This window comes from Phalangium opilio, unplaced genomic scaffold, assembly GCF_054372755.1.
Source record: "Phalangium opilio isolate 3A_F unplaced genomic scaffold, DU_Popi_V2 ptg000344l_1, whole genome shotgun sequence".
Taxonomy (NCBI): Eukaryota; Metazoa; Arthropoda; class Arachnida; order Opiliones; family Phalangiidae; genus Phalangium; species Phalangium opilio.
Window position 1 is genome coordinate 1,807,964 of NW_028324227.1, and position 15,110 is coordinate 1,823,073.

At 37.2% G+C, this 15,110-nt stretch overlaps 1 protein-coding gene across 6 annotated transcripts in view; it reads right to left on the reverse strand.

The window, feature by feature from the left end:
* Positions 1 to 15,110, reverse strand: part of cpo (RNA-binding protein) — a 117,924-nt gene that overhangs the window by 22,639 nt on the left and 80,175 nt on the right. For all 6 annotated transcript variants that reach the window (XM_089859919.1, XM_089859921.1, XM_089859917.1 and 3 more), the window contains one exon: positions 553 to 630. In XM_089859919.1, coding sequence (XP_089716045.1) covers positions 553 to 630 — 78 coding nt within the window. The remainder of the gene's footprint in view (positions 1 to 552; positions 631 to 15,110) is intronic.

Consider the following 15,110-nt stretch of genomic DNA (forward strand, 5'->3'; position numbering starts at 1 on the left):
TTTCACAGGATCTTATGCGCCTCGGATATAGAATAAGAATTTTCTTTTCACAACTTTCTTTAAAGTTAGATTTCTCAAAAAGGAGTTAATATACGTTACGTTGGGGGAGGAACAACAAGTTGATTTCATAATATTTCAAACTAAACATTCTAACTAAGAGTGTCTTGTTTTGAACCCAAAATATGTTTATTTGGCATATTCTGCATAGAATGCCGTTGGAATTCTAACCCCTTTTTGGTTTAAATAGTTTATATGTAAACACTAAGTAGCGTACATGCTTTATTTTAGTCTATTTCACATTAAGAAGTTAGAAGTTACTAAATTACTTCAAAGGGATAATAAATTAATTAAAATTTTCGTGAAGTAAAATGTGTCCTGATATTCTAGGTATATATTGTATCAGGGTAAAGCATCCCACCAGGCTGAACTTTGCCTGGGTATTTCCTACGAGCCCCTGTAGAAATGTTTTACCCGCAATACAGAAATGTTTCAACGTTTTTAAAGTCTAATATTTAAATTAAGTATATATGAAAAAAATAATTAATTAATTACCTTGTACGCTCTGAAAAGTAAGTAAAGCTCCCTTGGTTTTGCATCCATTGGTAAACCACTGACAAATAGCGTTCGAACCTATGAATAGAAAAAAAAGGAAGATTCGGGTTAGTTTTAAATAATTAACGAAATTACTCATTACATTTTTTATAATGTCACGATATTTTCCCATAAGAACCAAATAGATAAAACAATAAAAATATGCCTAGGTTTTTAAAAAGGTTTAAATAGGTTTAACCACATCTTAAAAAGAAAGTTTTCCACCAAGAACTTAAGTTTTTTCGGTGTGTTCTCTCAGATCAGAGAGAATTTACCAAGAGGAGTAGAAGCTTTTCTTAACTGTGGTTTTATAGTTTTTTTCTAGATAGAATCGTGAATGAGCTTAAAGCCTTTATGTAAGACAGTTCAAATATAAGTATACACGTAACTGTAGGCCCATTATACAAACTCCAATATTACAGTAACGCTTAACGCCAACTTGGGAATAATACAAGGAAACCTTATAACCTAGGACACGGCGCTTATAACAAATTAGACAATGGTTTGACTAGGGGCAACTAAACCCCTAATGGTCAATTTCGGAAGGTTGTCACGGGATCTCCATTCATCCGTAGGGATAAAAAGAAACCATTTCGCTCGACTAAAGGGGGTATAGCGGGTAGGGAGAGCGAGCGAGAGAGAGAGGGACGTGGGGTCAAACTTTGACCTCTATATAGTACGTCCAACAACCGTATATACGTCCGAAAGGTTTGTGTTTTGTCTCACATTAAAAGGTATCCATGGTAACCACTTTTTTGGGACACCATATAGAGAAAAAAAACCTAGTAAGAAAATTTCTCCCGCCAATTTTCACGCGCGCCTATTTTTGCGACGAGCCCTTCTTTCTCTCTAGGTAGTGCATAGACTACGCCACGCGGGAAAGCATTTAGAAATCGATGGGGTCCCTAGCGCCAGGTGAGATACACCGTTATATGGCTATACCTTTTTTTGGATGTCGGCCACCTGCTAGTGCCCAAAAGAGAGAGAGAGAGAGAGAGAGAAAACCCGCTGCATTTCGTCACCCCCATACTTAATTCACCTACACTCTTAGCTTCTCTCGTCGTTTGCCAGACTCCCACAAAAAATGATCCGTTAGTATTATAACCTCCAACTCCCCATTGTCTAGAGCTGGCTCTACCTAATAGGTGGAGAACTTGGCGTACTCTCTCTCGTCTAAAAGGCAAAATATCGTAAGGAACATAACTTATTCCAACAACATAGTTCAGAATAACCGTCTATGAAATACCGTCTGCTACTACGAACTTTCTGGACCTATCTTTTACCTCGGTTTTGGCTAAAATATATTGGGAGTCGTCAGCTCTAAAATGTATACATCTCGTGTTGAACGAGCGCACGCATTCTGAAGGCACAAAATATTGTTTCAGATACAGAAATGTCCCTCGCCATAACCAGCCCCGCTACAACAGATTTCCTCCAAGCCCAGTTATCCAAATGTAGATTAACTTCCCAAGGTCGGTGAATTATACACGCCTTCACGAAAGAAGCTAAAAACCTACCGGGTTATTCCGTTAATGCGTTTGCTTTATATTCTATTATACCCCATACATTCATTCATCCGAACGTATGAATAAAATAATTCATCACAGTCAATATCCTTTCTAACTTATCCGCGCGAACCCCGAGTCCCAACCATCCTAAGCCTATTCCACATTGTTCAACAGAAGTCAGTATTTTCAGTCCTGGTATAACCCAATTAAACATAATTAGCGACGATTCTCCCAGTGTATTTCATAAGATGAAAGAGTTCACTACCTTTGACGTTCGCCGTATTTTAATTACGTCAAGTTTTAAACTTCGCAAGAATTTGGACGAATGAAAATTGAAAAGCACAAGGGATTTTTCTCCTGCTTAATTTGAAAACTCAAAAAGATAATAAATACTTCAAACGTTGATTCGGTATACTTAATCAATATGGAAATTAAGCTTATTGAGATATAAGCTTAAAAATAGTACCTCATTAGGCGTAATGAAAATAATAGATATTAATATTTAAATATAATTTCGGCTAATTAAGATCAAGGGAAAAGGAAGTTGTTTTAGGGAAGAGTGAGCGCTATGGGAAGAAGGGAGGGGTACTTTCCTATTTTTGGGTCGACGCGACAGAACCGAAGCGCGGAGAGTCTAGCTAGCGAGTTGGTAAAGGGCGTATCCCTGGCACGGACCCATAGTCAGGGCTACCTTCCCACGTAGATTATCGAGGGGAAGTACACTTCGCCAATGTTCGCAATACCCTGCTCTCTACCTCAAACTATACTTTAATAAGCTCGCCATAGTGACATCAGAAAAGGGATACAGGTTCCTCCCAAATCTTCGCAAAGCATCATCACGGTATCATGAAACGTCGCTTCTATGTTTTCATGATATCACGCATTGCGAGGAAAAATATACTTGACAATGTTCAGCTTCAAAATTAGAACGATAACATCAAGTTTAATGTACTCGTGTTCAATTAAGGGTACTTTGTAATTTTGAACTTGATTATTTAATCGTCTACTTCCGTAATTGGTTTCATTAGAAAATTATAATGGTGCGCGTCATGCCTCGTGTATCACGTCTTATTTGGTTTTGAAACCATTACCAATCTAAGGGATTCAAGTGTTGGACACCACGAATATTACCTTCTGCAGTCTCTCAAAGCCATATATACTCAGCGCTGGTAGAAACTAGATGACACACAATTACTAACAGATCGAGCGAGCCATGCAAAGTCGGCCGTTTTGAAGGGAAAAAGTCGGGTTGGCGCCAAGATCTCTTTTTATATTCCACGAAGTTAGAGGAAGGGGAAATTTTTAGCCGAAATGCGTCATTTGGCGCAAACCTAATCATTAAGGGTTCGGATGGGGTAGACCCGACACGACTTAGTAAGTAAAAAATGGCCATTTTTTCCCCCGATCAAAGCCAACGCCAGAATAAAGTCCTTCGAGGATTAAAACCGATTACTTTTTTATCCGGAGATTGTTTAAATGGATTAACCCACGTTTTTAGATTGGTCTGGTAATTTCATATCTTGGAAATGACAAATAGCTTTAATCATTCGAGGCTCCCACAGTTGAGATCGAGTATTGTTTCGGGGAAAAGCTATAACTAATATCTGCATTGTTCCTATTTCTTCCAATTCTCATGAAACATTATTATTAATCTTGTTTATTTTCCACATCATTCTGTGTCATAAGAACAAAACTGAAAAGCTAGGCCTAGTACGTTTATATCGACTTATATTTACGATTTGCCTTCAGGCATTTGTCTAGTAAAGTTGTCTTATCGTAGGTTTAAACCAGATATTAAATTACCTAGACAACTAAAATAACACATGAAAGTTAAACTAAATAATACTTTAAATTTTTTTTACTCTTATTTTTCACATCAATGAACTGGCCTTAAACGTGATTCACGTGCAAAAACAGCTAAACGATAATACGCGTAAAATTATTTGAAATTTTCAAGGAATTATAGTGAATAATTTCCTTCACTTCAAGTGTCTTACCCCTCGATTAAATGTTTTTAAAAGCCAATTCGAAATGATAAATATATTATTAAATTGTATCTAATATAAATACAAAATACATAATTAATCAACTTAAGGAATAAATACGCCCATAGAAAAAAAAAATAACCGTATCCACCCCAAAATATTTATTTCGCAACTATACCGGTATATTTATATATATATATCTAAGATATATATAAAAGGTTTTTTGTGTAAGCCAAGAAGGATGGTCCCAGGAAACAGCCAAATAAAAAAAGAAAGAAACGGAAGAAGTATTTAAAAAATAAATAAAAAAAAAATAAAAAAACATTATAAAATCGAAGATTTTTAAAAGGCGGTTCTATAGGAAAAATAAACCGATTTTCTTTCGAGGTTGTTTTTTCTCTGTATCTCGCTTCACTCCCACCCTTAGTCCGTCCGTCTATATCCGTTTGCGAAGAAAATACGCTTACTTTTCTCAGTCAAAGTATATATAGTCGACTTTCCCGAGTTCCGCTTAGATAAACCGATACAAAAAACATAATGGAACAGAGAGAGTGAAAAAGACTTAGAAAAGAGGGAGAAATTTTCTAATAAAGAGGAAGTTCCTCCCTTGTTGATACGCTCTTATTTCGCTCCGTTTAGTAAAAGAATAAAAATAGGAAGGACGAGGGAGGGAGATTACCGATTCGTCAAGGATTAAAGGATTAGTAGGCGTGGTGCTAAAAGCAGCGGAAAAAGGGTTTCCAACACAACGAGCCAAAGCTAAAAGCGAATTTCTTCTACTTCCCTGATGTCTGTCCGTTTCAGAGATAAAAGTTCCGATTTAAAGGCGAGGTAAGGTAAAACGAGATGAGGAAATGAAATTAAGCATAAACAAAATTACACTTCTTGAATTTCTTATCTCGAAAACGGCACCAAGAAAATATTTTTCTTAAAAGGTGGTTGGACCGTCTCCAAGTCACCTAAATTGCTTTCTAGTTTCTATTGTTTTTCTTTTCAAGCGTAACCAATACTCAAAAGTCACCCAATTTCCCTACACATATCTCTTCAAAAGTCATCGAATTGCCCAACTCATAGCTCTTCAAAAGTCACCGAATTGCCCAACTTGTGCCTCTTCAAAAGTCAGCTGAAATTCCCATAATAATTCACCTACTTTAAGTTGGCTAATGTAACATCAATCAAAGTCATCTCCCTGATCTAAATTATTCCCAAATACCCCTTCACGCATTAATCACCTAACTGTCACCAAATTCAATGTTCCTTCGTCATCCAAACTACCACCTTTCCCGAGTTAAATTCCATCTACCACCGCGGGTATATTACAAATAAAAGTATAAACAATACAACGAAAGCAAAAGACATTTCAACCTCTCTTTAAGAAAAGTTTAGTTACGAGTGTCACATACATGTATATTGACGTAACACGTTATGCATATAAATGTTATGTTTTCTTTATTCCATTCGTCAAAAAAAAAGTTTATATTGGCGCCTTTTATTCCGAATAGAGTCACGGGGTAACCATAGAAACCATTTTGATGCTTTATATATAACGTGGACAGCGCGAGTGAAAGAGATACAAAACTTTAGGTCGTCATGACAACCCGAGCCGAGTCTTGATACATTCGAAAGAATATGTCTCGTACTTCTCCCATTCTTTTTTCCCAACCGTTGGTTTTGCGCGTTTAAGCGTAAGGCAATGACTAAAAATACGAATCAACGGGGGAACATTTTTGAATAGTAATAAAGGAGATTTATGTCCGAGCACCGAAATAAAGTAGACACTCTTAATCATTTTTAGGAGAAATTGCGCGCGGTTTCTCTCAAGAGGATCCATTGTACAAGAGGTAAAAACGAAACGTCACAAAAAGGAAAGAAAAAAACATACCACCGGTTTAATATCGCGAGGATTCTCATTCGGTATTCCCCCCTTTTGTTTTTCTCGATGATTTCTACCCGCTTTCGAGCTTTTAATAGAGATAATAATTCAGACAACGAAACGCGTTTCTCTATCTCTTTTTTTGCTTGTACGCTTCCTCCAAAATGAAATGGAGAGCGACGTATAAAAAAAAATAATGTTTCCGTTATTTAGTTTTTTTTAGGAAGTGCATCCAGTGAAAAATGAACGAGAGAAAAAACCTATTTTAGTATAGCGTGTTTCTTGCCAGGGTTATTTATATTTAAAGTACACTCTCTCTCCTCTCTAAAACTCGTGTACGCGGACCACAGATTCGGAATCTGACTCTCGCGGACATACGTGATTGGAATAGCGTTTAAAAAAAAAATAGGTGGAGAAAAGGGTCCATTCTATATAGATTCCCCGAAAAGGTTAGAAACTACTGTCCTCCATGGAATACCTAACCCAACGCTTGACCAAATCAAATAGACAGACGGTCGACCGAAAAAAGGACAAACCTCTAGAAAGCGCCTCGAGCCACTGAACCGCTATCTAATTTTGTTTTTAAGCCACAACCTTTTTTCTCACGGATCTCTTTTTTTCTTCGTTGTAAATTGGTTATGAAGGGGAAGTTCAAAAAATTGATTTTTTACCAAAGTGAAAAACACTGTTGACCAGATTTCATTTTCGGAACCGTTTTAAAGGTGTTTACACTACACACGACCCAAACCGGATTAACGTAATAAGAACGTTGGACATAGCTTATAGGTATTGTACCGCTGCATGGCGACAATACTTGGTAAATTAATTACAATTTTCTAAAATTACACTAATTACGCGTCTCTATACATAGTGAACTGTCATTCTGTAATTTTGCTGACTCTAAAAAAACTAATTTATACCTCGTAAAAATCTAACAAAGATACGAGGGGGTCGAAGGTTACGTGAGAAAGTATATGACTTTCGCTTAATTTCTTAGGTAAATTTCGTGCGCAAAAAAAAAAGAATCAAGGACCTTTCGAGTTTTATGGGCTTATATTTTTAGTCTATACTTGAAATAAAAATCTCCTAAAAAGTTTTATGTCGTGTTGGAAGCAATAAAATCCACGAGATTCGGTTGACAGATTTTTCTATTTAGGAAAGAGAAGTGCAGTGTATAGTGAGTGCAAAAGGTTGAATTTTCCTAATTAGAAACTTCGTGGAGAATATAATCAAACAGGAGAATACGTGGTGGGGAGAAAAGGTGCCGTCTAATTTCATGTATATAGAGGGGGGGGAAGCGAGTGTCTAAAATGGAAAAGGCGACCTTAATAGCTCGGAGCGTGAATTTCCCGTGAAATATAAACGGCGTTTCCGTCCAGTTCTCGATTACTAACTCTCGTCAGGGTAAGATATAGAATTCATTCGCGATTATCGTTTCAACGAAGCTCAATGGGGGGAAGGAGCGATACCAGGTAGGGTTTTTAGTATATAAATCTGGACTTAAAGCCTGGAATACCATTCATGATTTCCTCACGCTTACAAAGGGTATAGTTTTGAAGTTCACAAAGCACCCGTAAGCACGCGAGTCAGTCGAGAACCTTAACTCCAAAAAGGACCGAGTTAGAGAACAGCGCTTAAGGGAAGAGTATATAGAAATAGAACTTTACCGAAACTAGGGAATATTCGACAATTAATCCTTCATGGGGACAGAAATACTATAATATGCAAAACAATCAGCGTGCCATCAACCGCAGAAGTGAACGCGAATGGCTTCATTGGCAACCTCTGATTTCCAAATTGTAGTATGCTTGTGTGAGTTGAGTTCTGATTCCGCTGATTGAAAATGAACTTGACCGTCCCAATGAAGAGTTATTTGTCTAATGAGAGCTCAAGAGGATATACGATTCCCATCTTTACGACTCGTAACGCGGGAAAGGGACCCTCCGTGTACGAATTGTGGGGCCTAACTAGAAAATGACGATGGAATAAAGCCTAAACCCGACTCTTCTTCCTCAAACTATGTCCCAGCAATCTCTCTATAAGGGGTTTCTAAATCCTCTTCAACGTCGCGACCATGCATGCACTCTCTAGTTTCAGATTTGCGTATATTTGGCAGCGTAATAAGAAATACTGGACTGCTGTACGTATATAATATACAGTATAGTATTTGCAAGAAGCTCGCCTGTGTATGTATATAAGGACGCAGCTTGTTAAGGTTCCGAACCAAAGCCGAAAATCATAAAGTTCCCCTCTGCCTATTAGGCGAGTAGTCGACTAGCGCAGGCCGCTACTATAACTGGAGAAGGGTCTAGATACTAGAGTGGAGCTTGGAAATTTCACGACATATCTCGATTGCCCCTCCGAGAGATCCAAAAGACCATCTCCCGTACCCCTTCACTCTTGGTATACGGTGCATAGTAGAGCTGGGGCTTACGTGTCATTTCCCCTTCTGTCCTCCCGCAAATCTCGGTCCGTTTTAATAAAGTTGGTCCTGTCTGCATTTAATACCGTCTTTCGAAGCTTCTTCCCCCGAACTTCCGAGCTCGGCGATTTTCTTTCTATCTTCTTTTCTTCAAGTTGGATACGATAACCACAATCGAGTTCGCAGTGGTACGAATTTTCTGGTCTGGGTTTACCTTAATCAAATGAGCCTTCATTTGGTTTAACTAAAGACGCGAAAACTTAGTTCTGTTTGCAAGCAATTTGATGCGTTAAAAGAAACCTTCTTTAGCAGATGACGGAAATCTGATTTATCTTTACTATTATGGCTTTGAAATTGAACCATTTCAGCTAATAATTCTTCAGAAATGAGGGGAAATTCGGAGCTTGTTTTACACGTGAACAATATAAAAAATTTAGAAGAATTATTAGAATTTGGAATAAACCCAAATAACATCCCACAAACGCAAATTATTATAAGGAGTCGTGTTTGGGATCTCTATAGTTATTTTTCTTGTAAAGATATAGCAGACAAATTTATATTAAATTCCTTGTTGACCAAGTTTTGAGTATTATTCTCAAAACGTTTCCATATCCAATAAAAGGTCAAAACATCCAATCATCTTCTCGTATATGGTTTCAGAAATTCAGACGAAAATTAAAATAAAAAAAATTAAATATGAAAAATAGTCCACGAACATTGATTTTTGAAGAAAATGTAGACAGTATACCACGGAAATGGTAGGTTTAAAAAGGGAGTAAGCCAATGTACACCTACGTAGAAGGGCAAAAATAAGAGTGAATTCAGCAAAAGACGTCGAGACGTCGAGATATAAACCACGAGATCAAGAGAGAGGGAGAGAGAGAGAGAGAGAGAGGGAGAGAGAGAAGAGTGCGAATAAGGCTTAATAAGTCCGAGGTAGTCTTAAAGTTATGGGTCATATAGTATAGAAGGAGAACAGGAGGTAGTAAGCGTAGGAGAGAAGTATTTACGAGAGGCGAGTTGCCGTTCAAGAGGGTCATTTCCAAGGAACTCGACTGCTTAAAGGGGAAATTGGATTTTCAATCTACACGCTGGCGAGGGAAGCAAAGATACAGCCTGCACCTTTTAAGTTGGAACTTCAAACGCGACGCGGATACCCTCTTCCCCGTTCCTTCACCCAGGCCTTTTTAGAATATATGTCGCCGTCCCGCGTGTCGTCGTTCCCTTAAGCCTAGTTGCCACCAAAGAACGTCGAGAGGTTTTACATATTGGGGGGCTTTCAATGAAGACCGTCTCGTTATACGCGTTAGTAATACCACCTATACGGTGCCTAAGAAACGCCTTATACAGTAATGATTCCAGCAAACTAACACCATTTTTGATATAAACAAGAAGAAATTATTTTTCCAGAATCTTAGTGTGCTCGGCTAACCCGAAATGGACTTGAGGTTTCAAATTTCCCTTTTAAACTTCCTCAAAAATAAGATCGCTATAATTAGTAACAAAACTTTAAAAGAAGAAACATGTATACAACTTTTGTTTTAGAACTTTCAAAGGGCCTGAAGAGTTTAGAGTATTAAACCGTAAGTTTATAAGATATGTTAAATAAGTATGACACTACCTATACTTCGGAATGCTAGAGATTTACTAAGAGCTAGTTCGAGAACGACAAGCGAGAATTGACTACACTCAAGTTCATCTTCTTATTTAGTCTGTACTAAGCCTTTGACAGCGCCTCACCAGGCGTCTATGAACTGCATCACTTCATGAAAAACTCTCAGTAACCTGTGACGAACTTATGAAACATATCTTATAAACTTATGATTAAACTTATACAAAGATAGTTAATAAAATTAGATTATTTTTGGGAGTTTTCTTCAAGTAGTAAATTGTACAATATACTCAGTTTCAACCTTTAAAAGAGCCTTTTATATTGAAAAACCTATAGGAAAATAGGGTCTTTCCAATATTGTAAGTAACTCTACTTCACTCTTAATTGATATTACTTTATTCATATTTTCCGTCCAAAATAAACCCTACACTAAAGCCCACTTACAGGGTTTCCATTATAATGCTTTTTTCCCATAGCCCCTGTAGAAATGTTTCACCCGCCGCACTCCAATGCTCAGGGAAAAACCAACTACCAGGGGTTGAAGAAAAAAAATGCATTAAGGCATTCAGAAAGAATAAGATAAATATTTCTACATTATTTTAATATAACTAGAAACCTTTTATGTATTTTCTCAAATATCGTCGATAAAACGTATTTTTAGAAGTGATTTAGCGCGTGACTAAAGACAAAGCGCAATACGGAATCCTATTTACCAAAATAAAAGAGACTGATATTTCAAGATGTCCCCCGAAATAATACATGGTTCTCTTTAATATTTTTAAAGCTATAGTCAATCGAGTGGAGAGTCAGCCAGAAACGAGTGCTTTTTCCAAGAGCGGAATAAATATCCATTGGTCACGCAAAATGTCCTAGACTCTATTCTTCCGTCATCCGTGCTTTTCCAAAAAGGGTCAAGAGACACTCTTAAAATTATAAATCAAAATGTATGACCTTAATAACAAAAAATACTACCCCAGACTGAACACCAAAAATCTCCGGTTTTAAATTCTTCTCGCGTTCATTTCTCCAGGGCATTAAAATGTATAATGTAACTTCAGCGTAAAGAGAAATAATAACTCTACCCTGGAGACGTAAACGAATTATAATACCGAGTGTGGGTCAAAAAACCATAAGAACATAATCTATTTATACTCCTTCTGTAAACAATTTAAAGGCAAATGGCAACAAATGTTACGCCTTATTTTATACTAATTTTCAGTTTGTTTTGCTTGAAATTTCCATTTTTACTGAACAAAATGCAAACTAAGTCACTTGGTACCGTATGCCGGAATGGGTTTTAAAGTTAAACTGTTGGGCAAGAAAGGGTGACATAATTTTAAGTTTAAACGTCATCCTCAACTGCAAGTTAATCACGCGAAAAACTCATCAAAGGATATGTACGGACTAAAAATATACCTAGTATTTTTCTCCATTGAAGTTTAAATTATTTCATCCCTTTTCTAAACCCGATCTTAACTTTTCTTGAACTCTTTACTACCACAAACTCAAAATTCACAAAAGAAATAAAAATAGGTCTACAAATACCCTTATATATTCCGCTAAGAAAAGGGGTTGTAAGTAAGTAGTTGTAGAGTGGTGGTGTAATCGAAGAATAAGGGAAAGAAATAAGAAGAAAGAGAGAGAGAGATAGAGAGAAAAAATCACATCCCCACAAAAGTAATCTACAATTCGGGCTGGGATCTGACGAGCCGCGCGCGGCTTTTATACAATCATCGGGGACGGACCAAAGTTGTCTTTACCGGCACGCGCAATTTTCTCCGTAGAAGTTCGAAATGTTAAGGTAAGAAACAGCTGGGAATATAGAGAAGCGAAGACACATCGAAAACTAAAAGAGGAAAAAATAGGAAAGAAAACCCCGCAAGAAGTAGTAGTTGGTAAAAAAAAATATATATATATATATATATGAAGAAGGAAGACGATGGAGCTAGAAGAAGAAAAAAGGGGAACTTTCTTCGATCGGAACGATTAACCGATTAGAGCGTCGTCTGTTCCTTAATCGGAATACACCCGGGGATGTTGGCAAGAGACGTTGGGAATAGGAAATTGCATCAATGCATTGTGTCCTCTAACTAAAGGCAAACGTATTCGAGACTTGGGATTTCTATACCGCGAAATTTACGAAATAAAAAGTTCTTTTGATCGTCTAAAGAAAATTCTGCAAGAACTAAAAATAATTTTCATACTGTATTTTATGAAATTGGTTCATTCGAATTTTGCCAATTTTTCCGAATATTTATATACAGAATAAGAAAGGTAAATGAGAGATTTAATATTAATATAGGGATGCAAAAGAGCTTTTTCTTTAATTTAATTTGAATTTGATATTTATCGCTTACAAATCTGTAATAATTTGCATTACCGAAAACATTTCTTAGAACTAGGCATTAACGTGTCTTATTTCCCACGAGTCAGAGTGTCTTTGAGTTAGAGAAGGCAATGATTATTGAGTGAGTGACGGAGTAGGAGAGAGACAGTTAGGGGGAGTTCTAGCGAGCGTGCTTGACGTGGGAAAGACGTACATGTAATGTACATAGATGGTGGGTGGAGACGCTTGTCAACCTATCACGTGACCGCCCTCGCGTCAACACAACTCTATACATCATCAACTAAACTTAAGACACTGAAGCTGAAGGCAGAATCAAGGTAAAACTAGGTTTACTAAACTTCCCAGTGCCGCTGTCGTTTTCTCTACTAGCTTAACGATTAAACGTATAAAAGTCCTAGTTTAAACCGCGTACGGCCGATAGATAAAACCGATAAACTACATCACCAAGCTATATGGCATTACAAAGGGTAGTACGAATAATTTTTTAAGACGAACGAACGGGTGGGTGAACTTCGATTTTTTTTATTTTGTCTGTGCCTTCGGTTCAGGTTCAGTACAAAATGTGTAATACTATAAGTGTACTCTTAATAGGTACGCTACCCCGTTTCCACTCTTTCCTTTAATTCCTTCTTGAGACGTGAACGTAAAGTTTTAAAAAAACCTACAATCTTTCAAGAAGATAGATAAAAAAAAACAGTACCTGCAGCTAGGTTTGTTAAGAGTTAGGAAAGCGGGCGACCGAAGTTCTCGCGTATATACGTTTTTACCGTCTTCACCTTTCTCGACGAAACTCTAGTAAGATTTTCATTTCTTCCTCTTTCTTCAACCAACCCCATCCCTCTCTCCCTTACTCCTCGCGAGTCGAGAGATAATTACCAGAGAGAAAGGAATTTTAATTTGAGAGCAAAGACGACGGATCCTCACGTATACTTGGAGGAGTTCCCTCTTTCGTGACCCATCTCTATACAGTCCCTACTTGCCCTCTTCATCCTCATACTCTATTCTTGCTCTTGAAACGTTACTATATGGTAATTTATTTTAATACCCGACGAGCGAGTAAGCGACGAACGAACAAGAGTTTTAAAAAAAGTGGAGAGACAGAGAGAGAGAAGGAAAAAAGGAAGAGAAGAGATTGTATTTCTCTCTGCAGCGCTCTTAGCTGTCTGTATAGCTGAAGTGCTTTTTAAAATCTCGTCACTCTAGCTAGTTTCTAAGAGTTAATTAATGGCTTAAATTAATCAATAGGACGCTTTCTGCTTTTTAACTTTTTTTAAAAGAATAAAACCGAAGGTGAGTTTGGAGTTGCATGCGGGCCGAGCGATTTTAATTAGTACGTATGTTTAAACAAAACTAATGAGCTGATGGTTAATGGGAAAGGAATGTATGTACGTTAGCATGCATGCAAATTGGGTTTAAATGGGTCGACGGTATGTCATCAAATATTGCGGTTTACCGTTTCTTGTAATTAAGGAAATGAAACTCTGGGTAATTTTTGATTAAGGGAATTGGGGTTTTGGTTGTTTTGTAGTTTTTGTTCATTGGGTTTATCTCTATTCCAGCTTATTCGTTTTATCTCTGTTCCAATCTGACGAGTTTACCCCACTCCAACGTATTTGGTTTATGTCTATTTCAACCAATGAATTCAATAACAATATAAATTCCTTATCCCCTTAAATTGGTATTAATACCGGGAGTCGAAGTTCTCTAGCTATATTCGTTTAATCAAGCCGCCATACACCAGAAGCAGTTTCGAAATAAGATACGATGTCCCGCAGTTTAATTTCTCATTAAAAAACTCCCCCTCTTTTTTCCATGGTAACCCGAAACCCTTACTTGGAATACGAATTACACCATACCGTTCTATCTCCCCACGTTGCTTTAAATCAACGAGCTGTAAATAATTGTTCTCCACTGTTATAACTCATCCCGCTTAAAAAATCCTGGGATGGTTTGCAAAAAAAGAAAAAAAAATTAGATTGGGTTTAAAAACGGAAAAGTACATGGTAAAATGGAACAGAGTTATCTAGGTATAGCGCAACAAGTTATGGTAGGAAGGAAGTAAGCGAGCGGCTAGAAAAAAAGGAGATTTATTCCTAAGGGACGCTGGAGAACCGCGTGGAAAGAAGATGAAGCGAAAGCGGAGGATGTAGAGAAGTTATAGAAAGAGAGGATGGTAGGAGGGGGTAACTTTTAATTTCCCCTGGAGATTAATCACTGCGGTCTAATCGTATAGCTAGGCCAAAAACGACTGAAACTCTTAATTAAGGTGGCTATAACGCTATACTATATTCTCTTAAAGGTTGTACGTACCTTTATACGAACTATCCTTAATCGTTTAATAGAAAAGTTTGTTTTTCCAAAACTACCTCGTGTATACAAGCAGCGATCGCCCCTTTTCGGTCCTACGCCACAAGTGAAAAATGATTGCTTGCTTTTGCTTTTATCTATCATCCTCTTTTTTGGTAGAGGCGGATGAAACACGCACTAATGGTGATTAATTCGAACCTGATTTTGCGCATTTAGCCCCGTGGGAATTGTACAAGATTGTTGCTTAAGGTAATTGTATGTAAAATAACGTATTTTTCTTTTCAGGAAGCTATCAACGTCATTTCAAGATAACAAATCGAAAAATCACAAGTTAAAATGCACACACTTGGATTAAATTTTAACACAGGCAAACATGGTAAAATGAAGATTGTACGCTATTAAATTTGCAACAGTTTTATATTCACGTCAAGATGAACTAAATTCGTCATTTAAAAGGAACTGCTG